Raw genomic sequence first — 22,564 nt, forward strand, 5'->3', positions numbered from 1 at the left:
GCTTAGAAGTATCCAAACACAGCAGAGATTTACTGAAGCATCAACAAGTTTTTAACAAAATAATCAATACCCAGGCTTTAGCGAAGCCTTTTATGTGGATTAGGGGAAGAAAGACACAAAAGGCACACTGTAATCTGAAAAAAACTACCAGTTAAAATTCAATGGCAACAAGGATTACCATCTAATGACAGTGGTCTACAAATTTTACACAAGCTTTGCTTATTAAACACATTTCTATCATTAGACCAATCAAACCCCCTCAACTTTTTTTTAAAAAATCTCTTTTTTCTTTCATGTCATTCTCTTTAATAATGCTTGTGGTGACTCTGTTTCACTTTAGATTCCTATTGGCTCAATTTCCCAAATCAAAGGATAAACAGACCTCAAGGGTAACAGACTCCAAGATTTCCTGGTTTTCCCTGAAGTACCACCTGTTTTATCCCTACTGAAAAATATGGGCCTCAAAAACATTTTCACAGTCACGATTTTTATTTTTGGTGTGGGGGAGAACTCTGCTGGCTTACTGAGCTCTCCAGCAATTTGTTTGTGGTGCAGCCTTAACATTTAAAGACTGATATGCCTCTATTGACTAACATTGACCATTGAGAATGTTAGGGTGCAACCTTACCCTAACCTCGAGAGAAACTGAAGAATGTTATCCAAGCTTACAAAAGTATCTTAATCAGCTGGACCAAGGGGTTGAGGAGTGGCAGATGGAGTTTAATCTAGATATCTGAGAGGTATTGCATTTTGGTAAAACAAACAAGGGCAGGACTATACAATCAATGGTAGGGCCCTGGGTAATGTTGTAGGAAAGAGACCAAGGAGTTTGGGTACATAATTCTTTGAAGTTTGCTTTACATGTAGACAGGGTGGTTAAGAAGGCATTTAACACACTTGCCTTCATTGCTCAGACCTTTCAGCATAGGAGTTAGGAAGTCAGTTTGAGGTTGTACAGGATGTTGGCGAGGCCTCTTCTGGAGTATGCTGTCCAATTCTGGTCACCCTCTACAGGTGGGGTATTATTAAGCCGGAGAGAGATCAGAAAAGATTTACGAGGATGTTGTCAGGAATGGAAAGTTTGAGTTAATAAGTAGAGGCTGGGACTTTTTTTTTCACTGGAGCATAGGTGGTCAAGGGGTTCAAAGAATCCATACAGTATGGAAACAGGCCCGTTGGCCCAACAAGTCCACACCGACCCAAGAGTAACCCACCCCAGACCCATTCCCCTGCCTTATTATCCTCCATCTACCCCTGACTAATGCACCTAACCTCCGCATCCGTGAACACTACAGGCAATTTAGCATGGCTAATTCACCTAACCCACAAACTTTGGATTGCAGGAGGAAACTGGAATACCCTGAGGAAACCCATGCAGACACGGGGAGAATGTGCAAACTCCATACAGACAGACAGTCATCCGAGGCTGGAATTGAACACAGGTTCCTGGTGCTGAGGCAGCAGTGCTAACCACTGAGCCACTGTGCCGCCTTATAGAGGATTATAAAATCATGAAGGGTATAGGTAAGGTGAATATCAGGTATCTGTTCATTAGAGTGGACAATTTCCAGATTAGGGAGCATATTTTTAAGCAGAGAAGAGACAGATTAAAAAACTTGGAGCAATTTTTTTTGTTACACAGAGTGGTTCGTGCGTGGAATGAATTTCTAGAGGAAGTGATGGTTGCAGGTACAGTTACAACATTTCAAAGACATTTGGACAACGTACTTGAATTGAGAGAGTTTTGGAGGGATATGGACCAAGCACGGGCAGGTGGGACTAGTTTAGTTTGGGATGTCAGGTCAGCCTGGACTGGTCTGTTTCCCTGCTGTATGATTCTATGACTCCGATATTTGAAGTGTTTAATGAGTTAGAAGATGCTTCTTCAAACAGCTGACTTGTGTAGCCAAGTTGTTAAAAGATCCACATTACCATGGCCATTGGCAGGTGGGGTCATTTATATTCACGGATATAGTTAAACACATCAGCCCGCTAAATTTCTTCCCAGTAAAACTATCTAAATTCACATCCCATTCCTGTGTAGTGGGAAGAGACACTAACATTAGTAGTACTACAGCCAGTAATCACTCTTATTTGATCTTTGTTTTGGCTCCAGAAATGATGCATGAGAATACTGCACAAAATTAGCAACATACAAATTTTTAAAGTTGAAAGGATTCTTAACATTAATTAATAATATATAAATTGAAAAAAAAACGACAGAATAAGCCCATCATATACCTCCTAAATACGTTAGATACAGACATGTCACAGAATCCCTTCAGTGTAGAAACAGGATCTTTGGCCCAACAAGTCCACAGTGACCCTCCTAAGAGTTACCAACCCAGACCCATTCCCCTACCCTATTATTCTACATTTACTCCTGACTAATGCACCTAATCCTCACATCCCTGAACACTATGGACAATTTAGAATGGCCAATTCACCTAACCTACATATCTCTGGATTGTGGGGGGAAACTGGAGCACCTAGAGGAAAGTAGAGAACGAGCGAACTCCACACAGACAGTTGCCTGAGGCTGTAATCGAACCCAGGTCCCTGGTTTGCGAGGCAGCAGTGTTAATCACTGAGCCACCATGTCCATCAGTTACCCTGATGATAAAAGCAATCTCATGGCAGAAACAGAAATTACCACCTAATTGGAAAACTCTGGAAAATTCCTCTCCAATCCCTAAAAAATATTCAGCAAAGCTTGAGGAGACCACTATAATCCAGTCCTTAGCATTATCCCAGATAATGTGCAGAACTGTAACTGGCAATGACCTTCTTACTCTAATGAATTAATAAAGAATGAAATTACACTTGCATAACAAATTATACCTTTCAGAATAGTCTAAGATCAATGATGAATTATTTTTAAGTTGCCCATACTGTCCCACACAAAAAAAAACTAGTTAGTCTGGCTTTAGTGACCCTGGTTTGTGGAAGAATTATAGGCCAATAAGCAAAATACCCATCCTGGTCTCATTATCTACTTCATCAATAGAACAGGCAAAACATAAGTTTGGTTCAACAGCTTACTTGAATGATAGCCAGAATCTTATCTCTTTAGTTTTGGTGGGCAAGTGGCCGGGGGCAAAACAGTGACACTTTGGTACCCTAGCTCTGAAGGGACAGGAGAAAATTAGTGGGCCTTGCCAACCTCCAACCATCACTAAATTTGGCCTCAGTCAGGGCCTACCCACTATCTAGTTCAGAATTTTCCCATTGACAAGCACCGAATATGACTCTATACTGATCCCTACAGGGGACTGTTTTGCCAGCTGCTCCTAGTCTCATTCTCCCTCAGCAAAACCAGTGAACAGCACCAACGGAAACTAGGGATGCAAAAACAGTAGTCAGGACTGTTCCCCTTCAATGTTGATCTTTGGATCCCAGAGGAAAGGGGCAATGAATTTTACTTCTCTTACGTCCAAACGTGTGTTATGGAGGCTGTGAGTGGTACAAAGTTCATCTAACCTAACCTAACCACTGAGAGCTCCACCCAAACCGTTGAAAATTGAGAAACCCCCAATTAAGGAGTAAACAAAAGTGTTAACACGTGCAGATTCCAAGCATACTTCCTGAAATAAAAAAGGTTCAGCCACTACAAACGCCGTCTTTTACTGCAGGAAGTCACACAATGCATTGTTCTTCGTCCTTCGCTTGTCAACCTTAATCTCAAATCCGATCACTTTTGGTACACTGCTGCAAATTACACCCAGGGCACAAAGGAACAGACAAAGTTAAAACTTACCTAAAACTCATTTTGAATTAAATTCAAGAAAGAAGCCAAGCACAGTATCCGAAATCTTGTGTGTGCAGCAGATGCTCAGAACTCAGTGAAATGTAGCACCATCCGTAACTCAAACCTTGCTGGGAAGGGGAAAAAAATATCATCCAGGCTCTACGCCCTAAAGATAATGAGCGTTCATGATGTCGTTAAGCATGAACAAGACTGAAAGCAGCAGAGACACAAACTAGACTGCTACGTTGGCAGCAGATAAATAACCAGGTTCAGCCACGCCCGCTTAGGCTGCATCACACTTGGGTATCAGCCAGTTAAAGTCAAGCAGTCTTCACTCACAAAAAAAATGCTTGGGACTTGGAACCGTGTTGCAAGCAGCTCTGAGGAGCCACTTCATCTCCTTACCGCCTGCTAAAGCTAAATATGGGATTTTTAAAACATCTTCAGTTCAGAGGCAGGAATGAAAAATCCTCTCGTGTACAAATCTTCCAATTCCTTTTACAGCATGCAAGAGTTTCCCAAGCTGCAGTGGAACAGTCTCAGAGTAACGCATCTATCTTCTAGGCGAATAATTTTTTTTCAATATAATCACTTTAAATGAACTGTGCAAACACTCCCCTGCGTGTTTCTGCTCTTTTACCAACAAAACTACAGCAACAGTGGATAGGAGCATTCCTTCGAGCTGGAAAGTGTAGAAGGAATGAGAATGGGTGAAAGTGCCTTTCATTCAGTGATTCATTTTCCACGTCAGATGTAATATTAAAAGGGACCGATGAGCTAATTTTATTGTCTGGCTATTTATTGTTTTTTTTGTCGCAAAAATATCGTTTCAATAATAACCGCCAAAGCAACTGGTCAAATGAGCCTGGCACATCCCAGTGCAACTGGTGGGTAACGGAAACTTAATCCAATTTGCTTTCTACCAGCACAGGATACTAATGTTCACATCCAGACATGTCCATGCAAGCCTTAGGGATGGGCAGACAGCACCAGAATTCCTCAAAACTACAGAGTCTATCATAATGATTCATTATGCTGTCATGACATCAAATACAAAGCCAACCACACAACACAGATCCACTCCACTGTAAAACGTGAGAAGGCGTTCTCCTGTGAACCCAGTCCAGAGATAATCCTGACGTGCCAGAAAGCAGGTTCTTGCCTTATACCTCAAAAGGTGCACAGCACAGGAGAAAAACCCTTTGGTCAAAAACACCTATATAACTTAATAAAAACCAAAAGAACTGTGGATGCTGTAAATTAGAAACAAAAGCAGAAATTGCCAGAAAAGCTGAACAGGTCTTGCACCGGTGGACAGAAATCAGTTCACATTTCCTGTCAAGGGACCCTTCCTCAGAACTATAAAACTTCATTACTCAGCCCTATGATGTAGGAGTTGGGACATACAGGGCATTGATGAGGCCTCTTCTGGAATACTGTGTCCAGTTCTGGTCTCCCTGTTATAGGAAGGATATTATTAAGCTGGAGAGGGTTCAGAAGAGATTTTCCAAAATGTTGCCTGGAATGGAAGGTTTGAATTATAAGGAGAGGTTGGATAGGCTTTTCACTGCTATATTGGAGATTGAGAGGTGACCTGAAAGGGGTTTATAAAATCATGAGGGTCATAGATAAGGTGAATAGCAGGTGGGCAATTTCAAGATGAATGAGCTTAATAAGGCAAGAGGAGAAAGATTTAAAAAAAAAGATGAGGAGCTATTGTTATTTACACAGAGAGAGGTTCGTGTGGAATGAACTTCCAGAGGAAGAGGTGGATATGAGTTCAGTTACAACTGTACATCTCCATGACTATTTAAAAGCCATTTGAAGAAGTTCATGAATAATAAATATTTGGATGTATATACACCAAGCGCAGGTAGGTGGGACTAGTTTAGTTTGGGATTATGGTCAAACCAAAGGATCGGTTTCTGTGCTGTATGATTCTGTGACTCTATTACTATTCCAATCCCATTTTCCAGCACTTGGACCCTTGCCTTATACATGAGCCTTGGAGGGAGTACTATATAACTTTAAAAGAATGGCATCTGAACCTTGGGAGTTAAGTTACAAGATGAAATTAGGCAAATTAAAACTATTTTCTCTTGAATTTAGGTAGTTAAGGAGTGATCTGACTGAAATCTTCAGGTTATTAACAGGAAAAGACAAGTATATAAAGATAAACTATTTCCACTGGTTGGAGGGTCTAGAACTAGGGGGCATAGACTCAATTTAGGGCCAGACTGTCCAGGAGTGATTTGAGGAAGCATATCTACAGGTAAAAGGTAGTAAAATTTTAGAACTCTATTCTACCAGTGGATACAGGATCAGTTGTTAATTTTAAATAGGAGATAGACAAATTGTTGTTAGCCAAGGTAGTAAGAGTATATGGGCCAAAGACAGGTATATGGATTTCAGCCACAGATCTCCTTGAACAGCAGAATGGGCTTGAGGGGCTGAATAACTCTAGTTGCTTTAAAAAAATTGTGTGCCTCCACATTGAGGCACCTTCTCAGTTACCTACTCTCTTTACTATAATAAGCTTCTTCTCTCAACTCAGGAGGCCTCTCATGGACACAGAGCAAGAGTAGATCATATGGTTTTGATTGGATTTGATTTATTTTTGTCACATGTCCCAAGGAACAGTGAAAAATATTGCTTTGCATGCTAAAATGCGGACAAATCATACCTGATGTACTGTACTTATATAAGGTAATAGAGCAGAATGGAATATGGTATTACAGCTACAGAGAAGTGATTTGAAGAAGCTGGTGTTGGACTGGGGTGGACAAAGTTATAAATCACAACACCAGATTATAGTCCAATAGGTTTATTTGGAAGCACTAGCTTTTGAAGTGCAGCTCCTTCATCAGGTGTTTGTGAAGTAGGGACAAAAGGCACAGAATTTATAGCACTTCAGCAGTCAGGGACATTCAACCTTAGATCTTTGGGTGACCATACTCCAAGGCAGACTTCAAGACAGGGAACAAAGTGGAGTGGCCGAGCAGAGGCTGATAGCCAAGTTCGGCACCCATGGGGATGGCCTCAACCAGGACCTTTGGTTCATGTCACAATACAAGTGATCCCGCTGCACTATAAACTCTTTCTCACACACTCATGCAGACCCTCTCTCATACACAAGCTCTCTCTCATAAGCAGATATACACCTCCCACACATACATCCACGCATGCACCCTCTCACAGGCTTATGCCCCATCACACTCACTTTGCCAAACCCGTACACATGCCATCACACACACACTCACGTGCACTCACATGCACACACTCATTCTGTCGGTCTGTCTGTCTGTCTGTCTCTCTCTCTCCTGCACACTCTCACCCAAATTTATGGGGTGAATTTGTATTTGCAGATACATTCTACTTTACTCAAAAATGCAGAACCTGCAAGCAGTCAATGCAGACAGTGGATCCATCTAATATTTATAAATTTCACTTTGAAAATAGATCCAATCTGACTTAAGATTGATCTGACTCATATGTTTAAAGCATTGTCTGAGCGGAGACATTATCTTTGGTTAAAAACCTTCAATTATCTTGAGAAGGTTACTTAATAGTTGTTCTGCGATTTACATATTAAAGAACCAAAACCAGCAAATCCATTCTAAAAGATGAAAGAATTAACAATCTATGTTTGTTCAATATGTCTTGTATCACTGTCATCTTTTGCTATAAATTCTGTGTCTTTTGGCTCTGCTTCACAACTATCTGATGAAGGAGCAGCACTTCGAAAGCTAGTGCTTCCAAATAAACTTGTCAGACTATAACCTGATGTTGTGTGATTTTAAGTTACAGAGAAGGTGCAGAGAAAGATCAACTCTAATATATGAGAAATGTGTTTGTAAGTCTGGTAACAGCAAGGAAGAAGCTGTTCTTAAATCTGTTGATAGGTGTTCTCAAACGTTTGTATCTTCTGCCCAATGGCAGATGGTCAAGGAAAGTACAACCGAGGTACTGTCACACATTCTCCACCATTCAATAGATTCAAGTCTCAACTTTAGCTTCAATTCCAGTTTCACCTTCTTTCTCCCTCCACCCAACCTTGCTCTGTCTCATGATTCTTAGAAGTTTGAAATAATCACACTGTTTGACAGAGATATTGCAGCTGACAGCAAACAAACATTCTCAGATCTCACTACATGCTTCAAGAATTATACTTTTTTTGTTTAGTACAGCGTGCAGTGCAGTGAGTACTGTGGCATCATGATGAACTGATGAGCATAACTATACAGCTTCAAACATTTTTCAAATAAGAGAACAATATAATATCATTCTTTTATAAACATAATGCCTCGATATATCAATGACTGTTTCAATCATTAACAATTCTGACATATCAGGTCAAAACTAAAGATGATTAACAACTGGCTTTTATAATTGAATTTAACACCTCAGGTTAAGTTATGGAACCAGTTATTATTTCAGAAATGACTATTGACTACTGGGTTGAAACCCTGGGATAAGTCTGAAAGGACTGACAACAGCATCATAGGAAACTTAAACGGCAGCTCTTAAGACAGCCATAACGTTTATATAACTTCACTTTATAAATTACAGAGCCATCAGAAAGGAACCAGACTGGCTGAAAGTATGCTGACACCAATCAGTTTAAATGAGTACAAATTGGCCATTCCCTGAGCTATTCACAATCATCCAGAGATAATCTGTTTATTCAGGTGGATGCAGACCAAGCCATGAAATGCACTTTGGACAATTGTGCCTGGCTGAGAAAGGGATTCCACTGGCCATGTAATCCAAAACTCTTTAAACAGCAGCCCTGCAATAACTGGGTTTCCAGCTAACGGTGACTATATTTGGTAAACAGCCAGTTTGTGGAGAGAGGTCATGTGACAGCAAGAAAACACTTTGTATTTGAAGGGACTGCTTTTCCCGGGTCAGGAGGACCATGAGAAGAACACAGCAAGAAGACTCATGATCTCATTCCCTTGTTTCCAGCCATTCTGTAATTGTATCCCCTGCCTGTATTCTGACATATAGGCAGCATCTTCAATGTAAATCAAACAACTGCCAAATTCAGAGCCAAAATACTGCACTTGCTGGAAACCAAGTTAGACAAGGAAGAGACTGGAAGAAAACAGCAAACCCGGCAGCATAGAGAGGTGCAGAAGTCAACGTTTCGAGTGTAACCCTTCTTCAAGGCTGTGGATGGAGGAAAGGAAACTGCAGATAAAGGGAGGGAGCAGGTTTGGAGGAGGTGGTGAGGTTGGGAGAGAGTACAATCTGGTTGGTCGACAGGAGGAATGAATCCAGTTGGTAATTGGAAGGAAGGCTCAATCAGGAGTGGTGGTGGTGGTGGTGGTGGGGTGGGGAAAAGAGTGTTATTTGAAATTGAAGAACTCAATGTTGAATCCTCTGGGCTGTAAGATGCCCAGGTGGAAGATGAGGTGTTGTTCCTCCAATTTGCGGTTCGATTCACTGTGGCAATGGAGGAGGCTAAGGATCGTCATGTCAGAAAGGGAGTGGGAAGAATAATTAAAATGGGCAGTAACTGGTAGGTCAAGTCAGCCTGGCTGAGTCGCTCAGTGAAACGTGCTGAGTTTAAGCTTGGTCTCCCCGATGTAGAGAAGGCCACGTCGGGAGCACTGGATACAGTAAATTAAGTTGGAGGAGGGGCAAGTGATGCTCTGTCTCACCTGGAAGGACTATATGGGCCCTGGATGGAGATAAGGGGCGTGGTGTCCTGCAGGTTTTGCATCTTTTCCGGTTGCAGGGAAAGGTGCTGGGGGTGGGGTTTTGTGGGGGCTGGTGGGGAAAGTGGCACGAACCAATGAGTGACAAAGGGAGTGGTCCTTGCGGAAGATAGAGAGGGGAGGGAAAGAGATTCTTGGTGGTGGGGTCAGCAAAGGACAAGAGATTAATCGGTCAACATTTTAAATCATCTTGATGTAGAATCAAGAAAGATTTTTAAGTGCTGCCTGCAACCATCCAAGACATCAGACTACAGGATCAGTATATGACTGACTCTCTTTTCTGGCTCACAAAACAACCTAACTTGCCCTATCACGTTGTAACTTACATCCACATGTGCTGTATGTGAACCTCTTGAAAGCATAACTAAGTGAGGGTTGGAGTGTTTTTCTAAATAATTTTTACATACTGAGTGTTAAATGCATAAATCAGTGAGTCACCAGAGGCTCAATGATTATGTTACCTAGTATGGTGATGAAACATCTGAAAATGAACCTTCCAGCTCAGTGAGCAAATGTACACCCAGAACTTCAACCTGAACTACAAATCTTCTCCAAACTCGCTAATGCATAAATACTATATACTTTCATTTTAACACTTACAAGAAACCTGTGTGGGTCTGTTAGTCACAGCATATAAACAGTTACAACTCTGGTTTTGCTTTTATGTAAAAAAAACTTTTCATGGTATCACATGGGTGACAGAAAGATGTAGCTTTTCTTCTGATCGAAAGTCTGATATGACAGCACATGGGAGAGGCTGGAAGGTTCATCTCTGATGAGCTGACCAAGGCCCTCAAGCCCTTAGAAAAGAATAAAACTCCAGGAAGCAGTGACTGTGGGACTTGAGGAGGAGTTTACCTTCCTGGCAGCCCCTTGGTCCTCACTCTCACCACCCTTCCTGCTACTACAAAAACAGGAGTTTTTTTTTTAAATGAACAAAGGACATTGTTGCAATGGAACCATTTTCTTCAGATCTAAAGCTGCAGATTGCAGTCAGTCTTTGGCCTGGCAAGTCCTCTCAAACTCTGTCATGAAGCTGCAGCTTATGTTTCAGTTCGAATCACCCTTCCTGCCTGTTTGTTGGTATTTTACAGCTTCCTGCTGTGCCCACTTTGCTTGGCTTCTTGCACCACAGCTTTCCTCTTTCAAACCCTCCAGCACTCTTGCTGTCTGTTATTGGTCTCCAATAAATCATTCTCCAGCTGTGTTATAGTGTTCAGCTCCATCTGCATTTCACTACTTTGCTGTCAGAACTTGGCACTAGCTTTCTTTTCTTTTTCAATTCTTTTATTTGAAGTACGTGAAGTGCCCAACAAAACTATCATCCAATGCCCTGAAACATGGGTGCCCAGTGTCCAACATGGAGGTCCTTCAGAGGCAGCAGTGAGCTGAAGTCACCAGGTGTTTGCCATATTGAGATTTCTCCATGTTTCACATACCGATTAAGATAGGAAGCTGGATATTAATGAGGTGAGTTGTCCCATTAATAAGATATTTACCCAATTATAATCTCAGTAATAGGTAACTCGAATTTGTCATGCCACTTGGCAAAAGCATAAAAGGTGCAGCAAGGTGATCATGAAATTGACTTCCCGTCTGATTCTTCCTATGAGGTGGTGGTGGCTGGTTATTATCATCGCTGGACGGTTAATCCAGACAGCCAGGTACTGACGATCTGGGTTCTGCCATGCCAGATGGTGGAATTTGAATTCAATAAAAATCTGGAATTAGGAGTCCAATGATGACCATGAATCAATTGCCGATTGCCAGAAAAACCCATCTGGTTCACTAATATCCTTTATGGAAGGAAACTGCCATCCTTACTTGGTCTGGCCTACATGTGGCTCCAGAGCCACAGCAACGTGGTTGACTCTAACCAGCTCTCTGGGCAACATGAGAGGGTCAATAAATGCTGGCCTAGCCAGCGACACCCTTCTTTCATGAAGCGACACCCATCTCTTTTTGGAACAGCTTGTCATGGAGCCCACAAGGCTATTCTGGACCTAGTGCTTTGCAATGAACCAGTCTTTGTAAAAGATCTTAAAGTAAGGGAACCCTTAGGAAGCAGCGATCATAATATGGTGGAGTTTGAAAGAGAGAAGGCAAAATCGGATGTAAAGGTGTTACAGTTAAATAAAGGTAATTATGAAGGCATGAGAGAGGAACTGACAAAAATAGACTGGAAGCAGGGCCTAGCGGGGAAGACAGTAGAGCAAAAATGGCAGGAGTTTGTGGGTATAATTGAGGAATTGAGGACACTGTACAGAGGTTCATGCCCAAGAAAGATTATCCAGGAGGGATTAGACAGCCATGGCTGACAAAGGAAGTCAGGAAATGTATTAAAGAGAAAGAGAGATCCTATAAAGTGGCCAAGAGCAGTGGGAAATCAGAAGATTGGGAAGGCTACAAAAACAAACAGAGGATAACAAAGAGAGAAATAAGGAAGGAGAGGATCAAATATGAAGGAAGGCTAGCCAGTAATATTAGAAATGATAGTAAAAGTTTCTTTCAATACATAAGAAACAAACAACAGGCAAAAGTAGACATTGGGCCACTGCAAACTGATGCAGGAAGCCTAGTGATGGGAGATAAGGAAATAGCAGGAGAACTTAACAAGTACTTTGTGTCAGTTTTCACAGTGGAAGACATGAGTAATATCCCAACAATTAAAGGGAGTCAGGGGGCTGAGTTGAGTATGGTTGCCGTTACAAAAGAGATAGTGCTAGAAAAGCTAAAAGGTCTTAAAATTGATAAATCTCCTGGCCCCGATGGGATACATCCTAGAGTTCTGAGAGAGGTGGCTGAGGAAATAGCAGAGGCATTGGTTGAGATCTTTCAAGAGTCACTGGAGTCAGGGAAAGTCCCGGATGATTGGAAGATCACTGTTGTAACCCCCTTGTTCAAGAAAGGATCATGACAAAAGATGGAAAATTATAGGCCAATTAGCCTAACCTCAGTTGTTGGTAAAATTCTAGAATCCATCATTAAGGATGAGGTTTCTAAATTCTTGGAAGAGCAAAGTCTGATTAGAACAAGTCAACATGGATTTAGTAAGGGGAGGCCATGCCTGACAAACCTGCTGGAATTCTTTGAAGAGGTGACAAGTAGGTTAGACCAGGGAAACCCAGTGGATGTGGTCTATCTAGACTTTCAAAAGGCCTTTGATGAGGTGCCACACGGGAAGTTGCTGAGCAAGGTGAGGGCCCATGGTATTCGAGGTGAGCTACTGGGATGGATTGAGGATTGGCTGTCTGACAGAAGGCAGAGAGTTGGGATAAAAGGTTCTTTTTCGGAATGGCAGCCAGTGACAAGCGGTGACCCGCAGGGTTCAGTGTTGGGGCCACAGCTGTTCGCATTATATATTAATGATCTGGATGAAGGGACTGGGGGGCATTCTAGCGAAGTTTGCCGATGATACGAAGTTAGGTAGACAGGCAGGTAGTACTGAGGAAGTGGGGAGGCTGCAGAAGGATCTAGACAGTTTGGGAGGGTGGTCCAGGAAACAGATGATGGAATTCAACGTGAGCAAATGTGAGGTCTTGAACTTTGGCAAAAAGAATAAAAGCATAGACTACTTTCTAAACGGTGAGAAAATTTGTAAAGCCAAAGTACAAAGGGATCTGGGAGTGCTAGTCGAGGATTCTCTAAAGGTAAACATGCAGGTTGAGTCCGTGATTAAGAAAGCGAATGCAATGTTGTCACTTATCTCAAGAGGGTTGGAATATAAAAGCACCGTTGTGCTACTGAGACTTTATAAAGCTCTGGTTAGGCCCCATTTGGAGTACTGTGTCCAGTTTTGGTCCCCACACCTCAGGAAGGACATACTGGCACTGGAACGTGTCCAGCGGAGATTCACACAGATGATCTCTGGGATGGTTGGTCTAACATATGAGGAACAGCTGAGGATCCTGGGATTGTATTCATTGGAGTTTAGAAGATTAAGGGAGATTTAATAGAAACTTACAAGATAATACATGGCTTGGAAAGGGTGGACGCTAGGAAATTTTTTCCGTTAGGCGAGGAGACTAGGACCCAAGGACACAGCCTTAAAATTAGAGGGGGTCAATTCAGATCAGAAATGCAGAGACATTTCTTCAGCCAGAGAGTTGGAATTCATTGCTGCAGAGTGCAGTGGAGGCCGGGATGCTAAATGTCTTCAAGGCAGAGATTGATAGATTCTTGACGTCACGAGGAATTAAGGGCTACTGGGAGAATGCAGGTAAGTGGAGTTGAAATGCCCATCTGCCATGATTGCATGGCGGAGTGGATTCGATGGGCCAAATGGCCTTACTTCCATGCCTATGTCTTATGGTCTTAAATTTTGCCAAAAATCACACCATTAAATATGTCACCCAAACCGCTGTAAGATTTCACCCAAAGAATTAGCTACAAGTTCAAAACTAAATACAGATCTGGTCCTATTCCAGAACAATGTATTAGCTTGAAGCTGTTTCCCATTGGTTACTGGCATCTTGTTCTTGATCCACTGGTCTCATATGAACTGGGTCTTTCTGACTGCTGATGGAGTCCTGAGACTAGCAAACATGTGAGTGGCAGCAACAGTATGACTTTATCACACAAACACACTGCAATCAAGTCTCCATTGTCACAATATCACTAAATCTACACAAGTGAATAGACCAGAGTTACAGTCTGCGAAGGCTGGCTACAAATTGCAAATGACTGAATAACAGACTGTGTAATGGTTAACACACTCTCCCTACACAAGGCAATATGAAAGAAGCTTTTGAAGAACTATTACTCCAAAGTTAATAGCCCAGATGAATATTCACTTGCCAACAAACATGTTTAAACTACATTAAGAATATTCAATATGCACTGAATTAATTAGTATGAATGCACACGCCATAATGATGGCTGTTATACAAATTAATTATTCAGCGATTTCCCTATCCTGACCAGATTATGAAGGTAAATGTCATTTTGATTCTGATAATTTCTTAACTTGTTTGTAAGTGTGTATAGGTTAGATTTACAATAGTTACTGACAACGAACAAGGGGCTGAAATGCATCAGCAAGCCTGTTAATTTAAAATGACAATGCAAACAGTGGGAAAACCTTCATGCTTCGTCAATGTTTTAGGAGAGGAATGCCGGGCCCTTCCTGTACACATTGTTCTTCACTGTTTATACATTAGCCCTTGCTCAACTCAGAAGGCTGATTTAGTATGCATGGAGTTTCTCAAGGCAAACATAAAAAAATGGATCATAGAGAGCACAGTCCCCTTTTGCTCTGCACATAAAAGGTAACATCACAATTCTATTGCAAAAACATGGATTAAATTAGGAACTGACATAAGGACCTGTGATCAAATTTTGTCTCAGGCATTGAAAACTGCTTATACCTAAAGTCAAATCCCCATGACTTCAGATGGTATTTATTGTTGGAGTTCTAACATAACTATTGCAATGGTTTGTCTCTTCTATCTCTTTCAATTCTACTTTTCTTTCTCTCTCTCAATGCCACCTTTCTTTCCTACTCTTTATTACACTTTCTGTCTGGGATTTTAGACTGAATTGATGTTTTAACTTACCCTTCCTGTTTTAGGCTCTGCACGCCTTAAGAAGGCTACTTTAATCTGAGACACAAACTGTTGTCCAGTTTGCACAGATTCCCTGCAGAGAATGCTGCAAAGCTTTTGGTACTGTTTACTGGCTACTGTCCACAATATTGAGGTCTTTTTCCCTAATCTTGTTTGTAACAATGGGAGGAACAAAGCTGCCAGACACAATTCATTCAATTGCAAAGCAAAGAAGAACAGTTAGAGCATCTTTATGAGTCATTCTTGTGAAAAAAATATATTCATATTTCATTTTGAAAGTATTTGAAAATACTATGAAACCTGCTATTTGTTGCCATTTTTAGGTTTTGGTATGGACTAGGTCAGACCACTCAAAACATTCTTAAGCAGGCAGCCAAGACCATAACTTTGCAATTTGTTTTGGTAAATGCACAGTGAAAATGACCTGGAGTAAGTTAGCTAGGTTGACTACCAGGTTTTAAAACAGACAAAAATTTATTCACAAAATTACACAATGAAACACAAAGAACAGAATAAAGAACCCCTACAGAACTCAGTCTATCTAATCTTGGCTTAATTAAGCTGTTCTGAATATACCGAATAAGCAAACCCCTGAAACACAGTAAAAATGAAACAAGATTGAAGTTAGAAGGGCAGAAGAGGAGAGAGTCTAGCAGCCTGTTTCCACACAGCTGAACTCCTAACTAGGCCTGGACTGAACTGCTCAGCTAGAGAGTTGACCGCTTTCCTTTCATTATACAGGTCACTTCTAAAACATGATCACTTTGGCCTGAAGTCGCATCTGTTTACATATAAATAAAAGGCCTCTCAAAATGCTTTTTCATCTCTGTACCAAACTAGCCACCTCGGAGCCAGGAACTGTTGACCCATAAGAGGTACAGTTAGTAAGTTTGCAGATGACACCAAAATTGGAAGTGTAGTGGACAGCAAAGAGGGATACCTCAGATTACAACAGGATATTGACCAGATGGACCAAAGGGCTGACAAGTGGCAGATGGAGTTTAACTTAGATAAATGTGAGGTGCTGCACTTTGGGAAAGCAAATCTTAACAGGACTTATACACTTCAAAGGTAAGGTCTGAGGGATTGTTGCTGAACAAAGAGACCTTGGAGTGCAGGTTCATAGCTCCTTGAAAGTGGAGTCAAAGGTAGATAGGATAGTGAAGGCGGCGTTTGGTATGCTTTCTTTTATTGGTCAGAGTATTGAGTTCATGGGTTGGGAGGTCATGTTGCGGCTGTACAGGACATTGGTTAGGCCACTGTTGGAATACTGCGTGCAATTCTGGTCTCCTTCCTATCGGAAAGATGTTGTGAAACTTGAAAGGGTTCAGAGAAGGATTTACAAGGATGTTGCCAGGGTTGGAGGATTTGAGCTATAGGGAGATGCTGAACAGGCTGGGGCTGTTTTCCCTGGAGCGTCAGAGGCTGAGGGGTGACCTTATAGAGGTTACGAGGGGCATGGATAGGGTAAATAGACATTGTCTTTTCCCTGGGGTCGAGGAGTCCAGAACTAGAGGGCATAGGTTTAGGATGAGAGGGGAAAGATATAAAAGAGACCTAAGAGGCAACGTTTTCACACAGAAGGTGGTACAGTTATGGAATGAGCTGCCAGTGCAAGTGGAGGATGTTGGTACAATTTCAAAACTTAAAATTGGATGGGTATATGATAGGAAGGGTTTGGAGGGATATGGGCCGGGTGCTGGCAGGTGGAACTGGATTGGGTTGGGATATCTGGTCGGCATGGACGTGTTGGACCGAAGGGTCTGTTTCCATGCTGTACATTTCTATGACTCTATGACCCTTCTGAAGAAAAAGGACACCGTATCAGTCATGGAGATGTCCAACATGGAAACAGACCCTTCGGACCAACTAGTCCATGCTGAACCAGCTTTCTCAACTTAATCTAGTTCCATTTTTCAGCACTTGGCCCATATCCCTTTAAACCTTTCCTATTCACATACCATCCTGATATCTTTTAAATGATGCATTCGTACCAGCATCTACCACATCCTCTGGCACCTCATTCCATACACGCACCACCCTCTGCGTGAAAAGGTTGCCCCTTAGGTCCCTTTTATATCTTTTCCATCTTACCCTAAGCCTATGCCTTCAGTTCTGGACTCCCCCACTCCAGGGAAAAGACTGTCTATTCATTCTATCCATGCTCCTCATGATTTTATAAATCTATATGAAGCTACCCCTCAGCCTTCGACGTTCCGGGGAAAACAGCCCCAGCCTGTTCAGTGCCTCCCGATCGCTCAAATCCTCCAAACCTGGTAACATCCTTGTAAATCTTTTTTGAACCCTTTCAAGTTTCACAACATCCTTCTGATAGAAAGGAGACTAGAACTGCATGCAATATTCCAACAGTGGCCTAAACAATTTCCTGTACAGCTGCAACATGCCCTCCCAACACGTATACTCAAATGCTCTGAACAATAAAGAAAAGCATACTAAATGTAGACTATCCTGTCTACCTGGGACTCCACTTTCAAGGAGCTATGAACCTGCACTCCAAGGTCTCTTTGTTCAGCAACACTCTCTAGGAACTCACCATTAAGTATATACGTCCTGCTAAGATTTGCTTTCCCAAAATGCAGCATCTCGCATTTATCTAAATCAAACTCCATCTGCCACTCCTCAGCCCACTGACCCATCTGATCAAGATCCTGTTGTAATCTGAGGTAACGTTCTTTACTGTCCACTGCACCTCCAATTTTGGTGTCATCTGCAAACTTACTTACTAACTAAACTTCCTATGTTCATATCTAAATCATTTCCATAATGATGAAAAGTAGTGGACCCAGCACCAATCTTTGTGGTACTCAACTGGTCACAGGCCTCCAGTCTGAAAATCCACCCTCCACACCACCCTGTCTTTTACCTTTGAGCCAGTTCTGTATCCAAATGGCCAGTTCTCTCTGTATTCCATGAGATCTAACCTTGCTAACCATTCTCTCATGGGGAACCTTGTCGAACGCCTTATTGATGTCCATATAAATCACATCCACCACTCTGCCCTCACCAATCCCTTTTATTACTTCTTCCAAAAACTCAATCAAATTCATGAGACATGATTTTCCACGCTTTTGAGAAAAGGAATAATGTTTTAGGAAAAAAAGGACCAGCTTTGTGACATTTGTTTTGTAAGAATGCACAGATGCACCACTCTGTAAACAGCATTTTGTAAAACAGATTCTAAAGCACCAGTTAAATCAAAGCCACACCTCAAGAAAAAAAATGACGTGTCCAAACATCCTATTAAATCAATTGCTTGACAGCATTCAAAATTCACTGCTAAAAACATAAATGATGCTTACTCGACTGTCAACACTGCACCAGCTTGGAAGCTGAGTAACTTTGTGAGGACAAGCAGTAATTTTTCCCAGGAAGTGAAGCCAGACAACTCATCATTCCTTTCATCTTCGACCTGTAGGTTTAATGGCTAATTCTGGCATCAACCTTCATTGCAGATTTCACATCACCAAAAAGCCAATCATACCCTGTTGATGTAACAATTATAGCAAGGCATTGCAAAAATGACATTCACTGCATTGGGCATTTGGCCTCTAGAATCTGGATTTGATTCCAGATCAGATTACTAGAATGATTTCTGTTGCAATGGCCTGAAAATGTAAGCGATTTTGAACAGCCTCATTTCAGTTCTACTGTACAAAACTATCAGTGAAACTCCACACATTGTTATGATATCGTTGGGGTAGAACATAATGCTCGATTGTGTGTTGGTTATGGTAGGAGAAAGCGAGGTCTGCAGATGCTGGAGATCAGAGCTGAAAATGTGTTGCTGGAAAAGCGCAGGTCAGGCAGCATCCAAGGAACAGGAGATTCGACGTTTCGGGCATAAGCCCTTCTTCAGGAAATGTTGGTTATGGTATTCAGGAAGCATGGGACATTCTTTACCTTCATAACTGCACACACGTTTCTCCATGATCATCTCCAACTAACCGCTTCAGTCTCCAAACATAAGGTGATTGGATGTGGCCTTCTAACCAGTCCTCCTCAATGTTTACCCATCCCCAGGCTGCCTCTGTCCCAGTTCTGGGGTTGGAGGACCTAGTTCTCTGTTGCACCCACCTCCACAGAGATAAATTGGATCTAACAGGCCTCTTTGAATCAAGGTGGTTCAGCTGAATCAGGAAATTTGCCAACTTGAGCTACCTATGATCTTATTGAATGGCTAAAGGGTATTTATGACCCGTTCAACTGATTTCCAGTTACAAATGATTGCATATGTTAAGGGACATGACAGGGCAAAAGCTGAGAGGCTATTTTTCCCCTCATGGCAGAGTCTAGCACCAGGGGGTATAGTCTCAAAACAAAGATGCGCCCATTTAAAATTGAGAGGAGAAGGAATTCTTTTCCTCAAAAGGGTTGAGAATCTTCGAACTCCTTGTGATAGAGACTTGTCAGGCAGGCTCCTTGTGTATATTTAAGGCTGAGGTAGAGGGATTCTTGATCAGTAGGAAAGACCAGGATTATGGGGAAAATGGCAAGAAAGTGGAAGTGAGGAATATCAGATCAGCCACAATCCTACTGATTAGCAGAGCAGGCTCCAAGGCACTGAATGGCCTACTGCTATTCCTATTTTTTTAAAACATTCTCATGGTCTTGCATCACCTTGGGCTTGAATTCCTCCCTTAAGGCAAAATTATTATGAAATCGGATTCTCAAAGTGACATCCAGATTCCAGCAATTTTCTTACAAGATTGTAATGAAGAACAAGTGACAGTTTCCTAAGTTTTGTTGGGAATTTCACTTCTCAACCTCACTCCATTGTCGCACTACTCCTCCCACTCTCTGACTCGACTCAATCCTGTTGCCACTCAGACCACAGGTTTGACACTGTATTATTGCTTTGAAACTGTATGTTTTAGGAGAGGATATTGCTTTAGGATGCACTGACCAGCTAAGTACTAGTATAAAAATGTGACCAGCTGCCATGTGTAGTCCAGCAGAAGAATGTCAGAATCAGGTTGCATACCTAGTTATCTGTAAACGTAAGCTGTAGTCTGAGCTGTTAAGTAAACCAGTAAACTGAAGCCACGCTACTTAACCATTGTTGACAAATAACACATTCTAGTGATCAGCAAACCAAAACCACAAGTTCAACGACTAAAATGCTGGTTAATTTGGGTAACTCTTTCTAAAGCAAATGCCCCAGAATGAAAAAAAATTCAAATTCTGCCTTACAATTATTGAAAGAAAGTGCAAATACTTACTGGTTTTGGTGGCGACAGAATGGCGAATCATCGTCATCACAAGTGCCTGCCGAAACTGGGGGATAACAAAGAGACAAAAATCTAGATCAAAATGGAGATTTCTGAAAGTGGGAAAAAATGTAGCTGTCAAATGTTACAGGTAAGTGAAATTTCCATTTTACAAGATAATTAAGTAGAAACCGCTCATTCTGCAATTAAACTGGAAGTTAAAGTTTGTTTCAATTTCAACAATTCAAAAGATTTCAAATCATGATTATCCTCACAGCCAGTTCAGTTTCACACAGTAGAAGTCTAAGCTATTAGATCTGGTGACTTCATTTATTCTCATTCGTAATGCCAAGTACTTTGCTCAACTCTGAACTTGCTCTCTCTAAACAGAATACGAGACACATGTTTTCGTGCACAGTTATCCAGTTACGCCAAGTTTCAGCACTAAGGGTAATGTACGAATTGTGAACTAATGCTAACCTGGTTAAATTCAGAATTTGCCCTAATTCAATAATTGACTGAGTTGGAAGTTTGAGCAGTTGACTCCTCTCTAACACTAATCCTAGTTTTGATTGTGTTCTATTCCTTACCTCCTAAAGGTCATGATTCTTACAGGCATTCAGTGCCATGAGAAGCTTCATTACTATGTGTGGGACTTTGCTGTCCATGAATTGTCCCCTGCAGTAACTACATTTCTTTGACTGTAAAGCACCTTGAGAAGTCATAAGGTCCTGAAAGCCTCTACATAAAGTAGACACCTTATTTCGTATAAATCAGCATCCAAACAATGACCAGAACATAATGGGGAAATCACAGAATAAGCCAATTTTATTCTCCCATTTTACACATTTGTAGTACAAGTCAATGGAAGAAACCCTTTTTTAAAATTCATCCACATCAGATGGGCATCTCTAGCGTTGTCAGCACTTATTGCCCAGCCCTAATTGCCCAAAGTTAACCAAATGTGTGGGAGGTCTGGAGTCACATAAGGGCCAGACCAGGTAAGGATGAAAGTTTCCTTCCTTTAAAAAGGACATTAGTGAACCAAATGGGTTTTCCTGACAATCAATAATGGATTCATGGTTATCATCAGACTTTTATTTCCAGATTTTTATTGATTTTTAATTCCGCAATCTTCTGTAGCAGAATTTGAATCTGGATCACATCTGGATTAACAGTTCAGCAACAATACTATTAGCCCATCACCTATTGGATAGGTCTGCCTCCCTAGCCCCTTGATATCATAGTCTATTATAACAGCTCCACTCCAGCCCAGACTGAAACAGCAGATTGAAAAGGCATCTTGTGGTGCAGTAGTAGTATCCATATCTCTTAATAAGGAGGCCCAGGTTCAAATTGCACTTGCTTTAGAGTTGTGTCATAACATGTCTGAAGAGGTTTATTATATAGAACACAGAAAGATCCCTTGTCAATTGGCTCAGTAGCAGAGCTGGAATAGTTTGTATTAATTGGGCTCACATCTACTTAAGTTATTGCAAACTACCAGTACATCTTCAACTCCCTTTCAAAAACAGCTCACATTGGACTTAAAACATTAACACTGTTTCCCAGTCTGCAGATGCTGCCAGAGCTTTTCCAAGAACTTTCTATCGTCACCCTAACCACTCCTTTTCTCCCTGAAATACTTAAAAGAGATGGTGTCAGCTGAATCCAATTAACTTTTGCAAACATCTTCAGCCAGAAATGCTGAACTGGCAATCCATCTCAGCCTTTTCCCAGCATCACGGGTGCCCCATCTTCAGCCAATTCAATTTACATTGTTTAATATCAACAACTGAAGGAAGTGGATAATGCGAAGGCACTGGGCCCTGACAAGCTCCACAGCTCTGTTCCCAAAGGCAGGCTTCCAGTTTTCCTGTAACTGCCATGTCCAGGGCAGATCTCACTAATTGTGCAGGGAATGACAGTGGGTGACTGGGTGCACAAGGGCCTTTTAAAAATGGCGTCAGGATGTTCAGACAGTGGAGAGTGACTCCAGCCGAAACGAGAGGGAGATCAAGCTCCATCAGATGAGCAGGGCAGTCTGGGGATGTGGTATGTAACTACAGAGGTGAGTTTAGATCCAAAATATGAGGAAACCACCAAGAAACCCTCCATGAAACCTGTCTAAGATACTCAATTTCTGATAAAATTAAGCCCAACACCTCTCGAACAAGGTGAGATCTAAATCTTTATGGGAACAAAATTCAATGCATCTGATCAAGCATGCAAAATCATAGCTGCTCAACGACAGGATAAGCACATGTGCAGACACAGCCATGCTTGTTCAGCATGATTTTC

General features: G+C 41.6%; 1 protein-coding gene across 2 annotated transcripts in view; it reads right to left on the bottom strand.

Moving 5' to 3' along the window:
- The window catches only part of shisa10.1 (shisa family member 10, tandem duplicate 1), an 82,300-nt gene that overhangs the window by 39,585 nt on the left and 20,151 nt on the right, over positions 1–22,564 (bottom strand). Inside the window, exon 2 of one of the 2 annotated variants that reach the window (XM_060835507.1) lies at positions 20,276–20,330. In XM_060835507.1, the coding sequence (XP_060691490.1) occupies positions 20,276–20,330 (55 nt within the window). Of the gene's footprint in view, positions 1–3,757; positions 4,002–20,275; positions 20,331–22,564 lie in introns of those variants that run through there. The other variant, XM_060835508.1, reaches the window with a different exon arrangement.

This window comes from Hemiscyllium ocellatum, chromosome 14 (assembly GCF_020745735.1).
Source record: "Hemiscyllium ocellatum isolate sHemOce1 chromosome 14, sHemOce1.pat.X.cur, whole genome shotgun sequence".
NCBI classification, from domain to species: domain Eukaryota; kingdom Metazoa; phylum Chordata; class Chondrichthyes; order Orectolobiformes; family Hemiscylliidae; genus Hemiscyllium; species Hemiscyllium ocellatum.